This window comes from Loxodonta africana, chromosome 13, assembly GCF_030014295.1.
Source record: "Loxodonta africana isolate mLoxAfr1 chromosome 13, mLoxAfr1.hap2, whole genome shotgun sequence".
NCBI lineage: Eukaryota > Metazoa > Chordata > Mammalia > Proboscidea > Elephantidae > Loxodonta > Loxodonta africana.
This window is the reverse complement of record NC_087354.1, coordinates 29,257,520-29,282,967: the sequence shown is the minus strand read 5'-3', so window position 1 is coordinate 29,282,967 and position 25,448 is coordinate 29,257,520. Positions and strand designations below refer to the sequence as shown.

The 25,448-nt window shown below is 49.3% G+C and overlaps 1 protein-coding gene across 1 annotated transcript; it reads left to right on the top strand.

The window, feature by feature from the left end:
- Positions 1-225: 225 nt before the first annotated feature.
- Positions 226-25,196, top strand: HAPLN3 (hyaluronan and proteoglycan link protein 3). Its single transcript, XM_003413784.4, has 5 exons — positions 226-768; positions 9,454-9,624; positions 14,577-14,945; positions 16,810-17,112; positions 18,049-25,196. Exons 2-5 carry the CDS (start codon positions 9,513-9,515, stop codon positions 18,333-18,335), a joined length of 1,071 nt encoding a protein of 356 aa, XP_003413832.1. The 5' UTR covers positions 226-768; positions 9,454-9,512; the 3' UTR covers positions 18,336-25,196.
- The last annotated feature ends 252 nt before the right edge of the window (positions 25,197-25,448 follow it).

Genomic DNA, 25,448 nt, shown 5'->3' with positions numbered 1-25,448 from the left:
GGGCCCCCTTAGATTTTTCTTCTGAGGAACAACAGGACTGTCCAGGCCAGGGCCCCCACTGGTCCGGACAAGAAAGAAAACACCCTGTTCAAACAGCCAATCTGGGAGGGGGCCACCCAGATGGTTATGCAGGGCCTCCCCTTCCCCCAAGCCACTCATTCAAGCTACACTTCCTGGGGGCAGCATGCACTATGTGCTTGGCACTGTTAGTCTTGCTGATGATTTCATGATGGCCTAATTCAGGGGCAGAGGTATGTTCCCAAGCCCTTTGCTTCTTACAGGGGGAGGGGGAGGCGCCCAGAACCCTCACCCCTCCTTCTGCCGAGAGGTGCAGTGACGTTCACCTGCAGAGCGCTAGAGAGTGGATCCCACAGTTAGGCCCGCTGTTTTTGGGAAACTAGGGCGTTCTAATGGGCCCCCTCTCTACAAACACTCCTCTCCCATCCCCCATTTACCTCCTACCCCAAGATGTGACAGCCTCAATTCCGGGCGCTCCCTTCACCGACCATCCAGCTGCTCCCCAGCCGGGTGGTCCCCAGCCCAGTCTGGCGACTGCCAGGCATTTGCAGCAACTCCTCCCTTCGGGCCCACCCCTTGGAAGGGAAAGGGGCGTGTGTTCCTTTAAGGGGCTGGCCTGGCGGGAGCGCGGGGGTTTGTCCCGAGCCGCTTCCTTTCTGGCAATTGAATATCCCCAAATCCTTCTGCGGCCTCGCACCCGGCAGTCGGAAGCCCCGAGCGCTCGAGCCGTCGAAGAGCCGCCCGGGGACGGTAGGTGGCTCGGGGTTAGCCAGGCTGCTGGGGCCCTCAGCAGCCGGGTTCCTCCCTCCCCATTTTGGGTCTCCAGCGGGGCCCCCACTGCCTCCCAAGGGGAGTGAGCGGGGCACTGCGGGTGCGCGGCGGAGCTGGCTGTGCTCACCCGCGGGGGCGCCCGAGGCACAGTGGGTGGGAGCAGAGCCGGGACGCGGGCAGACTGGCGCGCGACCTGCGTACGCGCCTCGAGGAGGCACATCCCGAGGGAACCCGGTGGCCTCCGAGACCACGGCCCAGCTCCAGCCCCCTTCCTGCCGGGGCCCCCCTCCTGCCTCCTTCTCGTCTTGTCCCATCCGGGTCGAAATTGCTGCCTCCAGCTCTGCGCGCAGCGCTGTGCTCTGCCCCCGGGCATCTGCCTGAATGATCCCCGCGCAGGGGCCGGGGGAGCCCTGGGAGGGACTGCGGACGGGCGGACCTGCGCCTCCTTGCCTCCCTCTCTGCCTAGCCCGGGCCTGCTCTGGCCGCCCCAGGGCCAACGCAATGGATGCCAGTCGGTTCCAGGCATCGGCTCACCGGGGTGTCTGCCTTAGGGACCAGGAGACCCAGAAGAGGCAGGGAGGGTGGATGAGAGATGGGGTCGCTCAGGGAGAAATTTAGGGCTCGTGAGCGGCCAGGAAGGAAACAGCGCGGGGCACTTGGACCCAGCCCTGCCACCGACACACTGAGTGGCCACGGGCAGCCTCTGACCCTGTCTGCTTCGCGGCGAAGAGCGCTGACCCTCGGCAGTGCCTCTGCTGGTGACTGGGAAGCGCCCTGGCCCCTCTCCGCGGCCCTGCACGGGTCAGCGAGCTGGGAATGCGGGTAGGAAGCACCTCTGGATTCCACTTTCCGGGGGCCGCCAGTTTCAAAGGCGCTCATAAACCTTGTCTAAACAGGGGGCACGGATGTCAAATTCCTCGCCCGGAGCCCGGCTGGTGGAGACCTGGGGGGCAATGCTGACCTCTGCTGGTGTCTAAGGGACTTGTACTCATGGGCTCGCCTAGTGAGGATTTGGCCTGGTGGGGAAGTGGGGAGGTGGGAGGCGGCTGGGTGAGGCACCCACCTCCCCTCCAAGTCAGGACTCGGCTTATTGTTCTGGCGTGTGAAAGGTCCTGAGATAAGTGGTGGCTGGGCCCGGAGGGAGGAGCTGGTGCAGACGCGGGCAGTCTCCAGACCGGGCTGGAGAGCAGCTGGAGGATCCGTGAAGCGCCTGGAGTTGAGACTGTCACATTTTGGGAGAGGAGCGTTTGTAGAGAGGGGGCCCATTAGAACGCTCTGGTTTACCAAAAACAGTGGACTAAATTTACCAAGAGAGGAGTCCCTGGGTGGAGCAAATGGTTATACAGCCGGCTACTAACCGAAAGGTTGGCAGTTTGAATCCACTTAGAGGTGCCTCAGAAGAAAGGCCTGGTGAGCTACTTCTGAAAAATGACCCCTTGAAAACCCTATGGAGCACAGCTCTACTCTGATACACATGGGGTCACCATGAGTCAGAATCTATTCAATGGCAGCTGGTTTGGTTTATTATCTGTCAAAGATAAAGCCTTGGGTAATTCACTCACCTACACACGCCCTTGGCCTCAGTTTCCTTACCTGTGAAGAGGTGGCAATAGTGCCTGCCCTCTTTCCTAAGCAATGACAGAGGAGCAAGATCCCTTGAGATGTGAAATTTCACTCTGTAAACTGTTATGAATAGCAATAATAACTAGTATTTTTTGAGTGCTAGGCTCCTACCAGGCCAATTCTTCACAAAAATGTTTTCTGGTTGGTATTGTTGTCATCTCCATTTTACAGACAAGGGAACAGGCACAGAGAGGTTTAGTGACTTGTCCAGCGACAGACTGTTAGTACGTGGATGGAGCCAGCACTGAACCCAGGCAGCCAATATGATTCTAGAGCCCGAAATCTCAGCCACTTACGTTCTTCTGTCAGTATATATTAGCTACTCTTTGTTGAGCGCCTGCTATGTGTCAGGGGCTGGATATAATTCATATTTCATAATCCTTACCACAGCCCTTTAGAAAGGTGATATTGTTATCCTTGTTTTACAGATGAGGAAATGAAGGCACAGACAGGTTGAGTAACCTGTCCAAGGTCACTCAACAGGATGCAGGTGTATCCATCCATCTCTAATGCCAAGCCCAGTTCTGGGTCCCCAGGCAAGGCTCCAGCTGATTGGGGGAGCTACCCACTGCTGAAGTGACTGGGCTGGACTTAGCCCTGTCTTCCAGCTGGGAGCTCTGTGGTGCTCCTGAGGGGCAGGTGGCTGGGTGGCCACGGTGGAGGAGTGGAGGCTGTCCTCACTCCCTTTAGCAGGAGTGGTCATGGGTGGGGCAGACGTAGGGCAGCGACCAAGCGGTATTTGCCGCTCCTGACTGCAACTCAGGACTCTGCTCTGCGCTTTAACCTTAGCGCTCGGGGATGTTCTTGTCCTCAGCCCCTGAGCTTCCCCCGCCTTCATCTTTTCTGGACATAAGGAAATTTTGGTTCAGAGAGGTCGAATGTCTTGCCAGGGGCACCCAGCCAGCAGATGGCAGAGTCCAGGTCCAAACAGTGAATCTAACTGGGAACCTCACTTTTTTGTGCCTCGTCCTCTCAGAAAAGGCTGGAAAAGCACGGCCTGGTCCACCTGGGCTGTAGCTCTTGGACACAAGTCTGATCTTTCCTTCAGAACCCATTTTGTTTTTCTTGGCGCCCCCCCACCCATTCCAAGGTTGCATGACTGCAGGGTTAGCATCCAGCAGGGAGGGGTGTTGACTGGACCCCTGGCTTTAACATCAGAGAGCAGACCAAAGTGGATGCCCAGATTGGAGCCAGTTGTACAGGAAGTGATGGTGAGAACTAGACTTCTTAGCTTGGAAATAAGGAGCCAGGGTGAAGACATGCATTTGATTTGAGATTGGAGGAAGCCAGAATGATGCTTTTAGAATGGAAATAAGATTCGTGTAACTCCTTTGCTGGCAGCTCTTCAGTGTCTTCGCTTCTTAGAATAAAGATGCTACATCATGGGACACCTGGTCCCCCAAAGACCTCACTTCCTGCCACCCTCCCTCACCCTTTCTCTGCCACTCTCACCCACCCTCCCTTCCTCTTCACTTGCTGTTCCCTCTCCCTGAAATGCTCTTCCCCCAGGATGACCAAGGCTCAGACCTTCACTGGGTGACCTGGCTCCCTCCTGTCTAACGGAACACCTGTCCCCTGCTTTGTCTGGCCCATGCTAGATGCACAATAAACATATGTTGAATGAATGACGTCAAGTCCCAGCTCCTTCATCTGTTACCAGGGAACCCTAGGCGAGCGATTTTGCATTTCTGAACCTCAGCAACTGAAGGCACATTCTACAATGGAAGGTGTTCTGATAAAACTAGAACTCCAGATGAAAAAGTTGCAAAGACATTTCCTCTGTGTTAAAAAAAAAAGAATTGATTGATGAAGATAGCTTCACTCTGGATCCAGTTTTTAATTTTAGTACATCTGGTCTCTACTGGAGTCAAATGCCCCCAGGACCTACATCTTGCAGGAGGGGGCACTTGCCCCTAAGGCGAAGGCTGCAAAGGGCTGATGGATGACATCAGTGGACTTCAGGGAGCTTTCAAAGGGCCCATGTTTCTTATTAGGATCCTTTTTTGTTTTTGTTAGCCCTCCGGTTACAAAGTTCATATGTCCCTCTTCCTTCCTCCCTCCCTCTCTCCCTCCTTCCTGTCCTTTTTCTCTCTTCCTCTCTTCTTTTCCTCTCTTCCTCCCTCCCTCCCTCCTTTCCTTTTCCTCTTTCCCTCTCTCCCTCCCCCTCCCCTTCTCCCCTCCCCCCCCCTTTCCTCTCCTGGCTCTTGTACACAGGCATTCATAAGGCCACATACTAGCAATCACAGCAGAGTAGCAATTTTGCATTCTGCTTTGTCCGTCTTAAATGACGCCCTAAGCATTTTTCTACATTGCTCCATATAATCGTTGTTATAGTTGCAAATGGCTTCTCTTTATGCTGCCCCACGACCCACCTTCCACACAGCCTCAGGAGGGATGTTTCTAGGATGTATGTCTGCTCCTGTGGCCCTCTGCTTAAAGCGATCATTGGCAGCTGGGACCTTTGGGACAGAGGATGAACTTCTGGGCCTGAAACCCAAGGGCTCCTGGACTCTGGCCCTGCTGACCCCTCTCATCTCCACTTTCTGGTGTCAGCCAGGGTCCACGTGGCAAGCTGAATTCAACCCAGCTGGTTCCCATAAACAGGCTTTAATGAAGGTGCTACTTCTGGAGGGGAGGGTGAAGGAAAAAAACAAGGGAGTTGGGGGACCCAAAGACAAGTCACAGCAGTCACCGCCCCTGGACCTGGAGGGGAAGGAAGAGGAAGTAAAATTACAGAAGCCTCCAGGGCAGGAGCTGTGGCCCTCAAGGACCAACGGTGCTACGGAGACAACACTAATCAGAGGCTCTGGAGCAAGGAGCGAGCTGGGAGAAAAACCCTGTCTTCTCTCTCCCCTCCCGCTTGTTGGAAGAGGCAGGCATAACTAAAGTATACCGGGTAGGGGTTTGTCCTGGGCGTGTGCCTACCCTGGGTGCTGCTTGAGGTGGTGCGCCAACAAGCAGTTTCTATTGGCCATGACAGCTTCCGTCACCAGCTGTGAGAGATCATCCAGCAATTTAACACTAGTTGCTGTAGCTGCTATTAGGTCCCTGCCTGTTGGTGCCTCCTATTGGAATTAATCCACCTGGAACCCAGAGGGCTGGGGGCCCAGGAGATGTGACCCCAGGGACCAATGCCCAGCAGAGAAGGGCAGATAATGGGTCTGGGAGAGTGTGGGAGGACAAATGGAGATCATCCAGCACACCACCAGCCCTGGCACGCCTTCTCTGGCCCCCCACACCTTTGCATTTGCTATGCCCTCTGCTGGCAAATCCTTTTCTACCTGGCTAACTCCTGCATCTTCAGTCTAGTTTCCATGCTCCTTTTCTGTTTCCCCATCTTTGTATTCACTGCACGCAACGTGAAGGCCTGCCTGTGACTCCTGGTGCCTCCTGCACTGAGCTCCTCTAAGGAGTGACTCAGTCTTTTAATTGTTTTTTAAATTTAATCTTATCTTTTTTATTATGATCAAAATGTATATAACAAAAGATTTGCTGCTTCAACAATTTTTACATGTATGATTCAGCAACATTGATTACGTTCACTGTGTTGTGTGACCGTCACCACTATGCTTTCCCAAATTATTCCACCACCGTTAACTCAAATTCTTCTCATCTTTGAGAGCGCTTAGTAAAGGCGGTCAGTAGGGCCGGGACTAGGATGAGATGGGTGAGGCGTTAGCCTAGGGTACAAAGACATAATATTTTATTTATTTATTTTTGGTGAAAATTTATACACAGTAAAACATACGTCAATTCAACGATTTCTAATATACTATTCAGTGGCATTGGTTACATTCTTCAAGTTGTGCTACCTTTCTTGGTTGGTATCCTTTTCTGAATTGTTTCATCTTGGTCAGCACAAACTCACTGCTCCCTGAGGTTTCATCGAAACTTTGTTGTCAATTTAATCACATAGCATTTTTTTTTTTTTTAAAGAGCACAATGCTCAAGGCAGACATTCTTTCCTAATTGAGCTAAACTACTGTTTAAAGATGCCATCAGGGAGTATTTTTGGTTGAAGGTTTAAAGATTTCCTCAGGGCAGTTTTTTTCAGGGGGCCTTCCAAACTCATTGGCTGCCTAGGTACAACCACACACCACATGGATTTGTTTTCTTGGTTCAGAGGTTTAGGGTCATGGCTTCATGAGACATTTTAATCAATTGGCCTAATAGAGATTTTAGTGCTTCTCTTCAATCCCCTAGTTCACTGTGTAGTGCCTGGAGCCTTAAAAGCTTATATGTGGCCATCCGAGGTACAAAAATTGATCTATATTCCCCTGGCATAGCAGAGGAAGATGAAGGGTCAGAAATTGGAGGAGGAACTGGAATATGTGTCCAATTGCCTCCATGCCTCCTTTGCTAAGACCAGGAGAACTAGACGGTGCCCATCTACCATTTTTGAATGATATGATCAAAGATTCTATAGATGAATCCTGATCAAAAGGGGGCAAAATGTGGAACAGAACTTAAAATTCTTGTAAAATCAAGACTAATATATATATATATATTTTTTGTGTGTGGTTTTGGTGAAGGTTTATGCAGCAGTTTAGGTTCCCATTCAACAATTTCTACACAAGTTGTTCAGTGACATTGATTACATCCTTCACAGTGCGTGAACATGCTCATTATTTTCTGTTCTGGTTGTTCCATTTCCATTAACCTAGTTTCCCTGCCCCTTTACATTCTCATTTCTGTTTTAAAGTAATTGTTGATGGTCTGGTCTTATATATAGGTGCTTTTTTTTCAAGGAGCACAGTACTTATGGGTGATATTATTTTTTGAGCCAATTTGTTATTTAGCTACAAGATAACCTCGGGGGTTAGTTTTGGTTCGAGATTTGAAGAGTATCTCAGGACAATAATCTCAGGGAGTCCTCCAGTCTCAACTAGTTCAGTAGGCCTGGATTCTTTTTTTTAAAGTAATTTGAGGTTCTGCTCCACATTTTTCTCCCATTCTATCAGGGTCCATCTACTGTGGCCCTGATCAGAATGGTTGGTAGTTGTAGCTGGGCACCATCTAGTTCTTCTGGTCTCAGGGCTGTGGTTCTTGTAGACTATTTATCCTGTAGACTAGTTTCTTTCTTCTTTGAGTCTTTAGTTCCCTTCTTTCTGTTTTGCTCCAGATGAGTAGAGACCAATAGTTGTATCTTAGATGGCTGTTGGCAAACTTTTAAGACCCCAGATACTACTCATCAAACTAGGCTGTAGAAGACATAATATTTAAAAAAATCAGCTCAGCAAACTATGACCCATAGGCCAGCTGCCTGCTTTATTTGAATGTTTACTGAAACTGGAGTAGGCCCTGAACATATTTAGCATGGTGTTCTATAAATTTTTTTTTTTTTAACCTTGACCCAGTAAGTGTCTTAGGCTGGGTTCTCTGGAGAAGCAAAACCAGTAAAGTGTATAAATATATATATAGAGAGAGATTTATAACAAGAAAACGGCTCATGTCATTGTAGAGGTTGGAACGTCCCAAGTCTGTGGATCAGGATAGAGGCTTCCCTCGATTCATGTAGCCTCAGGGGCTGGCGAACCCAAGATTGGCAGGTCAGAAAGCAGGGCTCTTGCTCACAGACTGTGAAGGTTGATGAATCCCAAGACTGGCAGATAAGCTGATAGCGCAAGTTCCAAGAACCAAAGGTCAAATGAACAGGAGGCAGCTGCAGGATCCAGAGCAGAACAAAAAGTCAGAAAGGCTGCTTATATTTGGATGCAGGCCACATGCCCAAGGAAAACTCCCCTTCAGCTGACTGGCTACTCACATATAAGTGCTGAGAATCATGGCTGTCTTAGTCATCTAGTGCTGCTGTAACAGAAATGCCACAAGTGAATGGTCTTAAACAAAGAGAAGTTTATTCTCTCACAGTGCATTAGGCTAGAAGTCTGAATTCAGGGCACCAGCTCCAGGGGAAGGCTTTCTCTCTGTGTCAGCTCTGGAGGAAGGTCCTTGTGATGCATCAGTCTTCCCTTGGTCTAGGAGCATCTCAGCACAGGAACCTCAGGTCCAAAGGACGTGCTCTGCTCCCGACACTGGTTTCTTAGTGGTATGAGGTTCCCAACTCTCTGCTTGCTTCCCTTTCCTTTTATCTCTTGAGAGAGAAAAGGTGGTGCAGGCCACACCCCAGGGAACTTCCTTTATATTGGATCAGGGATATGACCTGGTAAGGGTGTTATAATCCCACCCTAATTACAATCACAAAATGGAGGGCAACCACGGAACACTGGGAATCATGGCCTAACCAAGTTAATACACACATTTTTGGGGGGACATAATTCAATTCATGACAGTGGCCCAGCCAAGCTGATGCACAATCTTAACCATCACAGTAAGGAATAAATTTCACGTTGTGATACCCCCTTGGCCCCACAGAAATTTCTGGACTGAAACGAAAGTTTCACAATGCACAACTTACCTTCATGATGTACAGTGCACCCTGATGTTTTCTAGTCTCATCTACGTGGCTTCATTGAAAAAATGCTGCTTATAACCTCCCAGATTCAAACCGGCAGCGTGAAACATGTTGGTACTCTCATAGCATCTGCCTCATTCTCTCCGTGGTCTTTGTGCTACCTACTCAGTGCTCGTTATGGACTGTTGCCTGTGTACTGGCCACCTGCCTAAAAGGTGTCGCACTGCGATAGCAGGGCCTTCGTCTGCTGCTGTCTCAGCTCTGAGAATAGTGCCTGGCATGTAGGAAAAAAATCAAGACCAAACCTGTTGCCGTGGAGTCGATTCCGACTCATGGCAACCACGTATGTTACTGAGTAGAACTGCTCCATAAGGCTTTCTTGGCTGTAATATCTATGGCAGCAGATCACCAGGCCTTTCTTCCATGGCACTGCTGGGTGGGTTTGAACCGCCAACCTTTTGATTAGTAGTTGAGTGCAAATCGTTTATGTCACCCAGGGACCTAACCTGGCATGTAGTAAGTCTCTGTAAATGACTGTTGAATGGGTGAGTGAGTGGTTGATGGAACAGAGGCTTCTGGGCACTTCACAGGAGGCTGCTCTAATTGGCTTGTTTTCCCCCTCTTTTCAGCTTGCCCAGGCCCCTAGCTTTGCCCAGGGTACACTGCTGCTGCAGCCGTCCATGACACGATGAGCCCGCTGCTCCTGCTGCTCCTGCTGCCCTACGCCTCTGGACTGCCCTTCTACAATGGCTTCTACTACTCCAATGGCCCCAACGGCTGGGGTCTTGGCCATGGCGAAGGTGGGTGGCCTCCTTGGCTCACACTTTGCTCTGTGGGGTCACCAAGGCCTTCCCTGCCTTCTGCTGTGATATGAAGTATCCAGGCTGGGGCGGGGGCAGGGTGCAAAGTCAGCAGCCCTTTGCTATCTGTGCCCTTGGGTGGACCATCTTGCTTCTACACTGAGAGGAAGGGATGGTTCACTTACTCTGTATTTGCTGTCCCCTCAGACCTGGAGCTGAATTTATTTAAGGACAATTGCTTGTGCTTTCTATACTTTCTCAAAGTCCTGGAATTTTTCAGGATTTAAATATGACCTCTTTTGGTCTTCCCTGTAGAAAAAGGGTTTGAGATCTGTATCAGTCAGGGTTCTTCAGAGAAGCAGAATCAATATGTAAATGTACATATATGAGTGTGTGTGTGCGCATGCGTGTGTGTATACATAGATATGTATGTGTAAATATAAATATATATACATATATACCTGTTGCCAAAACCAAACCCATTGCAAATATATATGCATATGTTTATATTTACACATACGTATCTATGTGTGTATATATATATATATGTCTATACACACATACATACACATGTGTATAAACCAAACCCATTGCCATCGAGTTGATTCTGACTCATAGAGACCCTATAGGACAGAGTAAAATTGCCCCATAGGTTTTCCAAGTGCAGCCTGTTGATTTGAACCACTGACCTTTTGGTTAGCAACTGAGCTCTAAATCACTGGACCATCAGGGCTTCATACATATACATGTGCACATATATGTGTGTGTAAATATAAATAAATATATATGCATATATACATATGTGAAGTCCTGGTGGCACAGTGGTTAAGTGTTTGCCTGCTAACCAAAAGGTTGGCAGTTTGAATCCACCAGCCACTCCTTGGAAACCCTATGGGGCAGTTCTACTCTGACCTGTAGGGTCGCTGTGAGTCAGAATCAACTCAATGGCAATGGGTTTGGTTTGGTTTATACACGTGGTGTGTATGTATATGTATATGCACATACATAGACAAGTGTGTATAAATATAAATATATGCATATATATGTGTGTATGTATATATACACACATAAATATACATTTGTATAAATATATACATACGCGTATATGTGTATGTATGTATGTATGTGTGTGTGTGTGTGTGTGTATATAGCAGCAACAGGTCGAGTCGATTCCAACTCATAGCGACTCTATAGGACAGAGTAGAACGGCCCCATAGGGTTTCCAAGGAGTGCCTGGTGGATTCAAACTGCCAACTTTTTGGTTAGCAGCCATAGCTCTTAACCACTGCACCACCAGGGTTTCCATATACACGGATATATATGTGTAACTATAAATATATACGTGTGTGTATATATATATATATAAAACCCATTGCCATCGTGTTGATTCCGACTCATAGCGACCTTATAGGTCAGAGTAGACCTGCCCCATAGAGTTTCCAAGGAGCACCTGGTGGATTTGAACTGCTGACCTCTTGGTTAGCGTCTGTAGCACTTAACCACTACGCCACCAGGGTTTCCATATATATATATACACATATAGATACATAAATATACATATATACACACACATATATATACAGAAAATGAGCTTAATTTAAGGAATTGGCTCATGATGGTGGGGGCTGGCAAATCTAAATCTGTAGGGCAGGCTGACAGCTGGAAGCTCAGGCAGGAGTGGACGCTACAGTCTTACAGCAGAATTTCTTCTTCACAGAAACCTCGGTTTTGCTCTTAAGGCCTTTCAACTGATTGGATGAGTCCTACTCACATTATCAAGGGTAATCTCCTTTACTCAAAGACAACTGATTGTCGATGTTAACCACGTCTCTAAAATACCTTCACACCAACAGCTAGATTAGCGTTTGATTGAATACCTGGGTATAAGATCCGAGCTGTCTAAGTTACTTAGTGCTGCCATAACAACAAAAGTATACCACAAATGGATGGCTTTAAAGAACAGAAATATATTTTCTCATAGTTCAGGAGGTTAAAAATCCAAATTCAGGGTGTGACTGTACAGAGAGGCCCTTCTTTGTCTATTTCATCTTCTAACAGCTACCAGTCATCCTTGGCTGTCCTGGCCTTATAAATGTGTGCCTGTCTTCACATGGCATCTTCCCCCTGTGTGTGTCTGTTCTGCTCTTTTTACAAGGGAGTTAAGGAGGCCTGGTGGCACATTGGTTAAGCTTTCCACTGTTAACCGAAAGGTTAGCAGTTTGAACCCCCCAGCTGCTCCACGGAGGAAAGACCTGGCGACCTGCTTCTGTAAAGATTACAGCCTTGGAAACCCTATGGAGCAGTTCTATTCTGTCTACAGGGTCGCTATGCGTTGCCATCAATCCAACAGCACAGAGCAACAACAATAACGAAGGGAGTCAGGGGAAAACACGTCTATTGGGCATTTTCTGTGGTCCACGTGTTCTGCCTCATCTTGTTTGAGCATCACCACAGTAGCTGTAGGGACCTACAAACGAGGAAGCTGAGGGTTGATTAGATTACAGAGCTGTGAAATGGTGGAGCCAAGATTCAAACCTAGATTGCCTGAGGCCAGGGTTTATGATCTCAAACCTCTGTGCAGTGCTGTCTCTCCAGAGCAGGAATTCTCTAACGGGAGCAAGCATCGGGGTCACCTGGAGGGCTTATTAGAGCAGAGTGGTAGGTCCCACCCCAGAGTTTTGGATTCAGTTGGGATCAACTCCATGGGAATGGGTTTGGTTTATTTTTTTGGTTTTGGTGTGAAACCCAAAAATTTACATTTGTAATCAATTCCCAGTGATGCTGAAGCTGCTGGTGCAGTGGCCGCACTTTGAGAGCCGCTGCGCTAGAGAACCTGGTACGTCAGGTATAGCTCTTTTTCCGCATGAGATCTTCTACATGGAGCCTTACAGTCTACCTCCTGGTTTACCCCCAAGACTACCTCCCCCCTTGCATACCTCATGCTTGTCTTGAAGTCCAGACCCAAGAGAAAGAGGCAGTGAGATCCCTAAAAAAAAGTCCCAAAAAACAAAAAACCAAAACAAACAAAAAAACCCAGTTGCCACGGAATTGATTTTGATTCATGGCAAGCCCCACGTGCTGTGGCGCTGAGCTCCATACGTTTTTCAATGGCTATAATCTTATAGAAGTAGCTCACCGGGCCTTTCTTCCACAGCACTGCTGGGTGGATTTGAACTGCCAACCTTTCAGTTAGTAGCCAAGCACAAACTCTGCATCACACTGGGAGCAAGGCTCCTACCCATTGCTATTGAACTGATTGCAACTTGTACTGACCCTATAGGACGGAGTAGAACTGCCCCATAGGGCTTCCGAGGCTATAATCTTTACAGAAGTGGACTGCCACATCTTTCACCTGTGGAGAGGGCGGTAGGTTTGAACCACTAACCTTTCGGTTAGCAACCAAGTGCTTAACCACTACATCACCAGGGCTCTGTGAGGCCTACTAGAGAAGGTTAAAGATGAGTCCACCGGCCTGTAAACTTGGTTCTTTTGTTGCATCTTATGCTCTGTGTTTGTCACCTTTGAGCCCTTAGCATAGTTTCCTCTAGAAGTTTTGGCCACTTCTCATCAGTGCTACTAGGAGCTTGGGAAGAGTCATGGTGGACAGTTGGACAGTTGGACCAGAGAGTGAAGGGAAGGCTGTGTTCCCCTGGACCAGCGTGGGAGGAAAAGAGACTCTGGGGGCATCCAAGCCATGGCTGCTAGTCCTAGCCACCCACATCATGTGGAGAGGCTCATGTTGTTGTCTGCTATTTCAGTTATTTTGTTCAGTTGAGGTGAAATTCATATAACATAAACCATTTTAAAGTGCACAATTCAGTGGCATTTAGTACATTCATGTTATCGTGCAACCACCTCTTCTATCTAGTTCTGCAACATTTTTGTCACCTCAGAAGAAAACCCTGAAACAGTCATTCCTCATCTCCCCTTCCCCAGCCCCTGACAACCACTAATCTACTTTCCATCTCTATGGATTTACCTCTTCTGGATATTTCATGCAAGTGGAATCATACAGTATTTGTCCTTTTGTATCCGGCTTACTTCTCTTAGCATATTGTTTTCAAGGTTCATCCATGTCATAGCAGGTACTGACTTCATTCTTTTTTATGGCTGAATAATATTATGTTGTATGAATATTCCACATTTTGTTTATTGGTTCATTGGTTGTTGGACATTTGGGTTGTTTGCATCTTTTGGCTGTTGTGAATAATGCTGCTGTGAACATTTGTGACATGTTTTTGTGTGAGTCCCTACTTTTCACGTCTTTTGGGTATATACCTAGGAGTACAATTGTTGGATCATGTGGTGATTCTATGTTTAACTTTCGAGGAAGTGCCAAAGTATCATTTAGCTTTTGATACGTAACAAACCACTCCAAAACTCAGTGGCTTAAGACAACAACCATTTATTTAGCTCATGATTCTGTCAGTCAGTGTTTTGGGCAGGGTTCAGCCTGGTGGTTGTTCTGTTTTTGACTATGCTCATTTATGTACCCGCAATCAGTCGGCAGCTCAGCTGAAGGATGGCTGGTCTATGCTGACTTCAACTGGGGCGGCTCTCTCCGTGTTTTTTCTCATCCTCCAGCAGACTAGCTCAGGCTTGTTCTTATGGTGGCTGACAAGGTTCCAAGAGAAAGAGTGGAAGCAGAAAGGCCTCCTGAGGCCCAGGCTCAGAACAGGCACATTGCTTCTACCACATTCAATTTGTCAAAGGGAGTGGCAAGGCCAGTACAGATTCAAGGGGGAGGGAAAATAAATTCTACTTCTTGGTGGGAGGAGCTGCAAAGTCATACTGCAGAGGGGGTGAGTACCGGGAGGGGTGGAAAATTGCGTCCATTTTTGCAATCTACCACACCTGAGCCTGGAGAGAGCTGGGGATGAAGGTAGGGCAGCCCTTGCAGGGGTACAGATATGCACAGCTGTTCCCCATCTGCACCCTGCCTCTCCCCCCAGGCTTGTTCAACGGAGTGAAGCTGGTGGTGGAGACGCCTGAGGAGACCCTGTTCACTCACCAAGGGGCCAACGTGACCCTGCCCTGTCGCTACCACTATGAGCCAGCCCTGGCCTCCCCAAGGCCGGTGCGCATCAAGTGGTGGAAGCTGTCGGAGAACGGGGCCCCGGAGAAGGATGTGCTAGTGGCCATCGGGCTGAGGCACCGCTCCTTCGGGGACTACCAAGGCCGGGTGCACCTTCGGCAGGAGAGGGAGTGGGAAGTCTCACTGGAGATCCGGGACTTGCAACTGGAGGACTATGGGCGCTACCGCTGCGAGGTCATTGATGGGCTGGAGGATGAGAGTGGCCTGGTGGAGCTGGAGCTGAGGGGTAAGGCCCTGACTAGGGTTAGGTGATGTTGGCCCTGGGGGTGCGAAGGAGGGGGCCGTGAGAGAGCATCCAGACCTTTGAGCTTTAGACAGGTTCACACATTTAACCCCCAAAACAACTCTATGGAGGAAGCTATTATCACCCCCATTTTACAGATGAGGAAACCGAGGCACAGAGAGGTAAAGTAACTTACCTAAGGTAACAGAGCTTATAAAGGGCAGAGCTGGGGTTTGAATCAGTCTGGCTTAAGAATCTGCTGCACTCCACTCCCTCTCACTCATATCCCATTCAGAGGGCACTGAGAGCTGATCACACAGCTGATTAGGGCAGAGATTCATGTGGGTTTACAGGCAACACAAGTGAGTGAGGCAGACCCAATGTGAGTAATAGGGAATGGTGGGAACTGGGGCACAGTGCTGAGCCCATGCCCCATTCAAAGGGAACCATTCTATTCAGGCTTAGCCAATGATGCTTCGCGAGAATGCAGGCCCAGCCCTGTCAGATTTTCTGATTTGATTAGAGAAGCTTATTATTATTTTTTTTTTTGTATAAAATTGCTGGATATTTATGTAAAAATCTCCAGTATTTTAGAAAACATGGCACTGTCCAAACCAGCTAGACCCTGCAAACTAGATCTTGTCTGTGGGCTCCAGTTTGAGGTCTCTAAGTTACTTTTACCTTTTCTGCCTCTGGGTGGGGCTGTGTGTTCCCATCTCTCTCCCACCTATTGGAGAGCCAGCTGGGACAGGGGCCAAAGCCATAGCTTCTGGGTCAGCTGACCTGGGATTGAACCCATTTTTACCTGTCTGGTGGAGCCCTGGATGCAGACACGCAGTGGTTCAGAGCTTGGCTGCTAACCAAAAGGTTGCCAGTTCGAATCTACCAGCAGCTCTTTGGAAAGCCTAGGGGGTAGTTCTGCTCTGTCTTATAGGGTTGCTATGAGTCGAAACTGACTCAGCAGCAACAGGTTGGTTTTTTTGGTGTACCCGTCTTAGCTGTGGCACCTGGGCAAATACTTCACCCTGTCTGAGCCTTGGTTCTCATGTGTAAGATGGAAACCTATAGCAGCTGCTCCTTAGAAGAGACGAAGGTGAGACGTGCCCCGAGTGCCTAGCTCGGTAAATGGCAGTGCTCACAACTTTTTATTATATAAAGTTTATATATTTATTAAGTTTAGTAAAATTTCAACCATTAACAGTGAATTTTGACGGGAGCCTGTGGCCCCTAGCAGACCCTGGCCACCAGGAGGGGAGTCCGCTGCCCCAGGACCTCAATCTTTTGGGTTCCTTTTACTTAAGGGCAGTTTACCAGCCCTGCTCTGTCACAGCTTCTAGGCCCTCTCCTTCCTTGGACGAATCATCCATCCTAACAGTAACATTGATGATCAGGTCTCAGCTATTGAGAGGGTTGCTGAGAGTCAAACCTGGCTCCTGCAGGTGGGCGTTCTTCCTCATTAGGTCCTTGCAAGTGCCCTGTGAGTTAGGCCGTGTTCCAGTTCTGTAGTTGGGACACTGACAAGGTCATGAACTACCTACCTTAAAAACTGAATAAATGTTTCTGAGTATGTGCCAGCCTACTTCTAGGAGGGGGTGTAAACCAGACGTGGGCTCTGCCCTGGATTTGGGGAACTCTGAGAATGGACAGGAAATTGTAGGTTTACCAAGGGATGGTGTGGGTGTGCATGTATCCATGTGTGTGCGCGTGCGCATGTGTGTGCACACGTGTGTGCCTGTACACGTGTGTGTGCGTGCACATGTATGTATAATGGAAGAGCACATATCCCGTGGAGGTGGGAGGGTGCTGGTGTCTCCCACTCTCTCAGCTCCTGCCCACTCCTCCAAGCACCTCTTTCCTCTCTCTCCAGGCGTGGTCTTTCCCTACCAGCCTCCCCAGGGGCGCTACCAGCTCAACTTCCATGAGGCCCAGCAGGCCTGTGAGGAGCAGGACGCGGTTCTGGCCTCCTTCGAGCAGCTCTTCCGGGCCTGGGAGGAGGGCCTGGACTGGTGTAATGCAGGCTGGCTGCAGGACGCCTCAGTGCAGTACCCCATCATGCTGCCCCGGCAGCCCTGTGGTGGTCTGGGCCTGGCGCCTGGCGTGCGCAGCTACGGCCCACGGCACCGCCGCCTGCACCGCTATGATGTGTTCTGCTTCGCCACTGCCCTGAAGGGTGAGTGACCAAGCACCCACCCAGGGTCCAGTGGTGGCCTGGGACCTGCAGGAGGGCAGCTTCTGGGGAACTCCAGACCCTCAGCCTGCCCTGTTGGCCCCTCACCTGGAGGTCCAGAGTACCAGGCGGGTCTTAAAGTGATGTCTGTCTGAGCTTTGAGTGCCTTGCTGCTGATGCTCCATGCTGATCATTGGCTTGGTCACCCATCCAACATTTCCTGAGTGCCTACTGTGTACTGAGGCCTAGATTAGGCCCTGGGGCACCACAGACAAGTAAAACACCATCTGTCCTCAAAAAGCAACTCATTTCAGGAGAAGATAGGCAAGTAAAAAAAAATTGGTTCACCACCATATCCCAAGCACTTTGAAAAGTGTCTGGTGGATAGTAGTTGTTAGTTTGCCCTTGAGTGGATTCCCACTCATGGTGACCCCACGTGTGCAGAGTAGAACTGCTCCGTAGGGTTTTCAAGGCTGTGACCTTTCGAAGGCAAACCTCCAGGCCTGTCTTCTAAGGCGCCTCTGGGCAGGTTCAAACCACCAAACTTTAGGTTAATAGGTGAGTACATCACTGTGCCACCAGGGACTCCTGGTGCATAGTAGGTGCTCCATAAAAGATCGATGGGCGCTATTCTGATTGGTCCAGCCTTGGTGGGCGCCCAGCCAGGGTGCAGTTAGGGAAGTGTAATGGGGGAACTACGGATACAACTGAGGGACCCCAGCTTGCAGTGGGTGGGGTGGAGCTCTCAGAAGAGGGTAATGATGCCTAGGAAGGCACCCCCAAAGCGTGTACTATCCCTGCCCACAGCATGGTGGCTCCCTGGGCTCAGATAGTTGTCAGGTCCTTGGGGGCTGGTTGATGACACCTAGGCGGGCTGGCAGTGTGGCAACTCTGCTATGCCTCTGGCCACCCAGCATTCACACCTCCCTTTCCCCCTAGGGCGGGTGTACTACCTGGAGCACCCCGAGAAGCTGACCCTGACAGAGGCAAAGGCAGCCTGCCAGGAGGACGGTGCCCAGATCGCCAAGGTGGGCCAGCTCTTTGCCGCCTGGAAGTTCCGGGGCCTGGACCGCTGTGATGCTGGCTGGCTGGCAGATGGCAGCGTCCGCTACCCAGTGGCTCACCCCCGCCCCAACTGTGGGTCTGCTGAACCCGGCGTCCGAAGCTTTGGCTTCCCAGACCCGCAGAGCCACAAGTATGGGGTCTACTGCTACCACCAGCGGTAGAACTCGGGGTGCCAGCCCTGCACCCACTCACTCCCTCAACAGCTGTGTATTTATCAAATGGTTCGTCATCCCTTGAGGGTTAGGGCAATTTTAGTGTTGTTTTTATACTTAAACAGTTTTAAAGTATGACTATTTTTTGTAAACTCGACAGAATCCAGGCCCTTCCTTTGCTCAGTGGACACCCCCAAGGCTCTTGCCCTCCAGAAATCCTCCTGCTTCCTCCTCTGGGACATTTGTGCCTTTTGGGCTTTTAAAAAGTCTCTTGTCATCACTGAGCCTGGCCCTGTCTCTGCCCTGGGCATGCTGTTACCCAGAGGAGGCTATAGCCTGTCCACGGTGCCTCAGGGAGTCAGTGTTACGGGAAAAAGGTTCTTGCCTCTCATTGGTCACGAATAAATTTTCCACACAAGCAAAGGTTTATTGAAGAGGCTTGTAAGCGGAGATGAGGAGGGCCTAAGCAACGCATACTCCCGTCTCACAGAACAAAAGATGGGCCTGGGTTTTTAAAAATTCTTGGGTGGGAAAAGATTCATGTTTATTCGTAGGCACAGGCGGGGATATGTTAACTATCGTGCACGTGCAGCAGCTTTCCAAGATGGCTCCTGTCCCGGAGGCCTCTGGGATTCATAATAGGACTTATTATGCGGTGTTGCACCTGTGCAGTCTCTCGCTCCCCGGGTCCGATTCCCTGGCTGGGGCTGTAGCCCCTTACTGCCTTTGGTGGAAGGTCACACAGCGGTCACAGGTGGCTATTCTGTGCATGTCCCTGGGCGAGTTTTCTCCAGCTGGTTCTGAAAGACAACTCTGAAGAAGTTTGCAGCCAATTTTCTGATACCTTGCCCCATTGTTCTGGGGAATAGCTTTGTTTCTACTTCCTGGCACATTTCTTGTTACTTTGTTTGCACATTTGGGGGCCCCTCTGTTCCCTTCTCAACAAGTCCCTAGGTTCCACACCCAACCCCCTATTACTTCCCTGATAGCATAGCCTATCCCTCTTTTACTTGCTTCTGCTCTAATCACGCCAGCCTCTTTGCTGTTCCTCAAACAGGCACCCTCCAATCTCAGGGCCTTTGGTCCCTGTCTTATCAGGGCTGAGCTGGAGTAGACCTTGGCCTTTTCTTGTACTGTGTGGCTTCAAACCCAGCCTAGGGCAAGGAGAGGGCTTCGGGCCTTGCAGCTCCTTGCCCCTCCTACTCTTCTGCTAAGCTGCTGGCCCAAATCAACCCCTGGGAGAAACTGCAGCTGGAAGGGAGTCCCCATGCTCCTATTCAAAACCCGGACAGTCCCCTCCCTTCTCTCCTGATTCCAAAGAACCTGTGTTTTGTTCTCATTTTTCCCCAATTGGGGAGTGGCCCTCAGGTGTGTGTTCTTTCTTTGGACAATAAATGCTGCTGTGACCATTTCCTCTGTTCCCAGCCCTCCCCTGTGTCTGCTTCAGTCTCTGGGCACAGCTATCTGGCCCAGTGGGCATGGTGGGGGGCCGTTCTCTCCCAGGCTTCACCGGGCAGCTGGGCCAGTTCAGTTGGTGCTATTCATTGAATTGTGTCGCCCAGAATGTGTTGGGATCCTAACCCCTATATGTGTGCATGTGATCGTATTTGGGAATAATGAGGCCATATCGGTATAGGGTGTATCTTAAACCTAATCACCCTTGAGACATAAAAAGCAGATTGGGCACAGAGAAGGAGTCCCTAGGTGGCAAACAGTTAAGTACTCGACTATTAGCTGAAAGGTTGGGGATTTGAACCCACCCAGAGAAGCCTCAGAAGACAGGCCTGGCGATCTCTTTCCAAAAAGTCACAGCCTTGAGAACCCTATGGAGTAATTCTATTCTGCCCACGTGAGGCCGCCATGAGTAGGAATCGACTTGACACAACTAGCAACACCAACAACAGCAGCAAAATGTAACTAAGCCTGCGTCAGCTTCCAGCCATGTGAGCACCCCATCCTGGGACTGCATCTTTCATCCTGAGTCAAGCGGCCCCAGCTGATGCCATGTGGAGCAGAGATGCAGAATCATGGGCAAAATTGAGTTCTGTGGTTTTAAGTGTTGGGATATAGGGTCACTATGAGTCGGGATTGACTCGACAGCAACGGGTTTTAAGTTTTGCAGTGGAACAGAGGACTGCTTTTATTCTGAGTTTTGGCTTGAATTCCACTTGTTAATGATTTATTTATTGTCTATGTATTATGACCCTGCCTTAGTCCATCAGCATTACTTGCCTAAGGGCACTGAGGCATCAGGACTCCTGAAACCTCCCTTGACATCTGGATCTACTCAGTAGTGTTTAGTGTAGCGCTACAAGCCAGACCGCCTGGGTTGGAATCCTTCCTTGGCCATTCGGTGGCTGTAAGACCTTGGTCAAGCTTGTGCCTCTGTTAGGGCTTCTGGGTAGATGTCCTAGGAGGTCACTAAGGAGAAAACAAAGCAAGTGAGGGGTGGAATCAGGGCAAGGGTCAGTGCCCTCTGGGGAAAGGAGCTCTGAGGTCAGCCTGCTGTGCTGACCAGGAGTGGCACCACCTCCATCAGCTGGGCCCACCTCTCTCAGGCCCTCAGGGGCTGAGACAGCATGAAGAGAAGCTGGCAGCTGTCAGGTAGTCACAGAATAAAGAACTTTAGAATTGGAGCTGAGTCCTGGTTGCCCCCCAGAGGCCGCACACATGACCCCAGAGAAGGATGGCAGCAGATGTGTCCAGGTGGGGGCCTTACTAGCTGGAATTTGCGGAGTTTCTGGACCTGGGGTGTGATCTCTATGCTGAGATGACGAATATCTCAGCAGTAACCACGTGCACATCTGTCTGATGACAGATGCCTTGGCCCAGCCTAAGATCCGGGAACTGGGCCTACCCATGTGGTGGGAGATGGAGTAGGGAATGGATCTCCAAGAACTAGGCTTAAGTTCCCCCCAGTTTAGCAGAATAGTTGATTTATGAAAAGTAAGGTTAAACCTTATGTGCACCTGAGTTTGAGGGCTGAGCTTTCTACCCAGCGCACATGCTTTCGTATCGTGGGTCCCGGGGATCTAATCTCTTCCCACTCTTGTTGAAGCAGAGGAGCCAGCAAGCTCACTGCATCCCATCTGCTGGGATGGGGGCTGGAGAGGAGGGGGCTGGCTTTCTCTCAGACACCAGATGACAGTTTCCCAGGGAGCCAGTCCTCCACCTGCCCCGAGGGTGGCAAGGGTAGCTTTGGACAGCAGCCGTGAGTTAGGGAGATTGGGAGAGCGCCCACGAGTGGCCGGGAGAGGACTGAGGTACAGGGCGTTGCATGAAGGTTTTCAAAGCAGGAGACTGTCACTTAACTGAAGAATTATTTACTGAGCATCTATCTACTACGTGCCAGGTCCTGGGCTAGGTGCTGCGGGTTAAGTAAAATAAAGTATGTGAGAAAGCATGGATTCAGAGTGGGGCACATTTTAGGTGCTTCAAAAATGTTATATTCCTTGTACTCTTCCTGGAAGGATACCAAGGTGAGGAAAACCCAGTTCCTCAAGGATCTTAATGTTCTGGAAGAAGGTCAGGACCCTCACATGGCTCTCTAGAACCTAGGCAAAGCAAGGTTAGTACTGTAAGCCAGGTCCAAGGACCCAAGGAGTTCAGTGGAAGGAGAGAGAACACCTGGTTGGGGCTTCATGGAAGAAGTACCATGTGAGGAATGAGTGTGTGTATAGGGGAGGTGGTGAGGTGAAGAAGGGGACAGGGGACAGGACTTGTGGGGTCAGTGCTGGTTCAATGGTAGAATTCTCACCTTCCATGCCTGAGAACAAGGTTCAATTCCCAGCCAGTGTACTTCATTCACCCCTACCTACCACCCATCTGTCAGTGAAGGCTTGCATGTTGCCATGATGCTGAACAGGTCTCAACAACACTTCAAGATTAAGACAGACTAGGGAGAAAATCCTGGCACTATACTTCCAAAAAATCAGCCAATGGAAACACTATGGATTACCACGGGCCAATTCACAACTGATCAGGGGGATGGCGCAGGAATGGGCAGCCTTTCCTTCTATTGTGCATGTGGTTGCTGTGAGTTGGCCAACTCAATGTCAGCAAACAAAAACAACAATGTCAGAAGACTAAGCCACAACAGAACATGCTCTGGCTGTCCCTAACCTCCAGAGTGACAGTTCAGGTGCACATCAGTTGGTTGGAATTTGGAATGCATTTTCCCATGCGGATAACACTGTAGATGGACGCTGGGTTCTTAGGCCAGAGAATGGAAGATTACTCAAAGCCATTATTCAGCTACATTATTCAACTAGATTACTCAAAGCCATTGCCTAGTTCAGAGTCCAGAGAGATGGTAGGTCTCTGGCACACCTCCTTCTGGGGGGCTGGGCCTGCCATTGGCCAAGGGTTTTGTTTTTCTGGGGTGTGGTTTGTTTTAGGAGGAGAGGAGAAATCATAAGTTCAGTAATCATTGTATTTAATAACAAAGCAATCAACTGGCACATATGTATAATTACATATTAAAGAATAACCAGTTTGCAGAAGGTAATAATGAAATATGTCCTAAATTGCTGTCAAAATAGCAGGCAGGCAAGTCTTAGAATTTCCCAGTGGCCAAAGCAGTGTTGTTTAAAGTAAATGCCCCTGTCTCTCCCACCCAGGTTTCCCAAGCCCTCTAAATTCCTTGGCAGGATGCCCTGAGGGTCTGGCATATCCACAGGGTCCTATTGAGAAAAGAGCCAAAACTGGTTCTGTACCTATGTTCACCAAGCTTTGTGTCACCACATGGTAGACTGACTGCAAAACAGAACCCAATTCTTCCCTTCCCTGTTCCCATGTCCCTTTCTTTGTGACCTTGTAGCTCCTCCCAATGAGAGTCCGGGTCTATTTCCCCATCCCTTGAATCTGGGCTGGCCTTGTGACTTGCTTTAGCCAATGACAGGGTGGCAGTGTGCAAGTTCTGGGCCTAGACCTCAAGCATCACTCTCGACCCCTGTCTTCACCATTAGATCAAGCCTGTGCTGGGCTGTTGAGGATGAGAGACCATGTGGAACCGAGGCAAGCTGTTCCACCTGAGGCCAGTCTAGATCAGCCAGGACCCAGCCCACCCACGAGCTTAGAGCACATGCATGAGCCAGCCCAGCAGACATCAGCCAAGCTCAGCCTCAACCAGAAGAATCATCCAACTGACCCTCAGACTCAAGAGGCAAAATAAATGCTTATTGTTTTCAGCCACTGGGTTTTGTGCTTATTTTATCATACAGAGCATTATTCCAGTAGCAACGGATCACTGGCAAACAATGTAATCCCACCACCCTGGTTACAGGGTTCTGTAGCTGAGCCCAAAGCAGCCATCTGTAGGCTGACTAGTGGCCTCTGACATGGCCTGGTGCTAAAGCTTTGCCCGACAGGTGCTCTCAATACTGAATAGTGAGTGGTCACCCAGCCAGATCTTTCTTAGGGTGTTTGATAACACCGTAAGAAGTGTGCAGGGAGGCGAGTGCAAAACCCTCAGAGAAGCAGGGATACAAGTGGTAGGGAGGTGCTGAAACCAAGAAATCTGGGTAAAGAAGACAGTAAGCAGAACCAAGGGTAGTGGTGGTTGGGTGGAAGAATTCTCACTTTCCATGCTGGAGACCCAGGTTCCATTTATGGCCGTGCACCTCACGCAGAGCCACTGCCCATCTGTCAGTGGAGGCTTGCATGCTGCTGTGATAGTGAACAGGTTTCACTGGAGCTTCTAGAGTAAGATGGACTTAGGAAGAAAGGCCCGGCAATCGAGTTCCAAAAATCAGCCAACGAAAACCCTGTGGATCACAACGGTCTGACCTTTGTTGTGCATGGAGTCACCATGCAGCTAACAACAAACAAAAAGAAGCCATGAAGCAGGAAGAAACATACCTGAGGAGATGCTTTCAGTGAAGAGGAGAGTGGAAAGGGGCGTTGGAGCAGAGGCTCATGGGTGAAGCAGAAGCCATGGCAAAAATGGGCCAAGACACACTTGCAGCGGTGCCCCTCTGAGCAAGAGCACTTGCTCCCTGCCCTTGAAGGGCGAGGAGAGGCTCACACCCCTGCTCCTAGGGGTGGCCATAGCCACCCTTATCCTAAATAATGTGCCACCTCCCAGATGTCTGGTGTCCTCACCTCCCCACGGAGCCTTAAAATAACCCAACCTCTACTGGGTAAGACACCTGAGCTGGTCTTTGCCACCTGCAACCCGAGAGAACCGAAACACGTGACTGCACAAGTAGCACGTGATCCCTGTAGAAAATTTAGAAAATATAAAACCAATTGCTGTCGAGTTGATTCCGACTCATGGCAGCCCCACATGTGTCAGAGTCGACCTGCTCTCCATAGGGTTTTCAATGGTTGACTTTTTTGCAAGTAGATCACCAGGCGTTTCTTCCAAGGTGTCTCTGGACGAATTCAAACCACCAACCTTTTGGTTAGCAGCCAAGCATGTTAACTGTTTGTACAACCCAGGGAATCCTTAGGAAGGCTTCATATTGTCACTGAATCTATTCATAGCAGCCATATAGGACAGAGTAGAACTGCCCCAAGAGAGTTTCCAAGGCTGTAAATCTTTACAGAAGCAGTCTGCCACGTCTTTATCTTTGGCTGGTGGGTTTGAACGGCCAACATTTTGGCTAGCAGCCAAGTGCTTAGCCACTGTGTTACCAGGGCTCTTGGAAAATATAGATAAGTCAAAACAAGAAAATACAAGTCACCTGTAACCCCACCACTTAGAAATAACCACTGTTGATATTTTGGTGTTTATCCTTTCTCAATGTTCTAAGCATGTATACAAAACAGAGTAACAGTACACATGCTGTTTTATACCATTTTTTTTTCTAAACAACTTCTAGCAAACATTTTTCCAAATCAATAAAAGTTTGTCAATAGTTGTAGTGTATGTATAATTTGTAATGTACGTGTGGAATTTGCGTCATCAATCTATTGTTGGAAATTTAGTTTGTTTCTACTTTTAATGTATATACTCTTTAATCCAAGGACCTCATTTCTAGGCATATATCCCAGAAAAATAAAGCACCAGTTTCTAAAAATATAAGTACTGTCTAAGAATAATAAACAATTACTCTGTTAAAATAAAGTAAGAAGATTTATTGAAGGTTCGATATCAGGGCGGACTGGGGAAAATGTCTG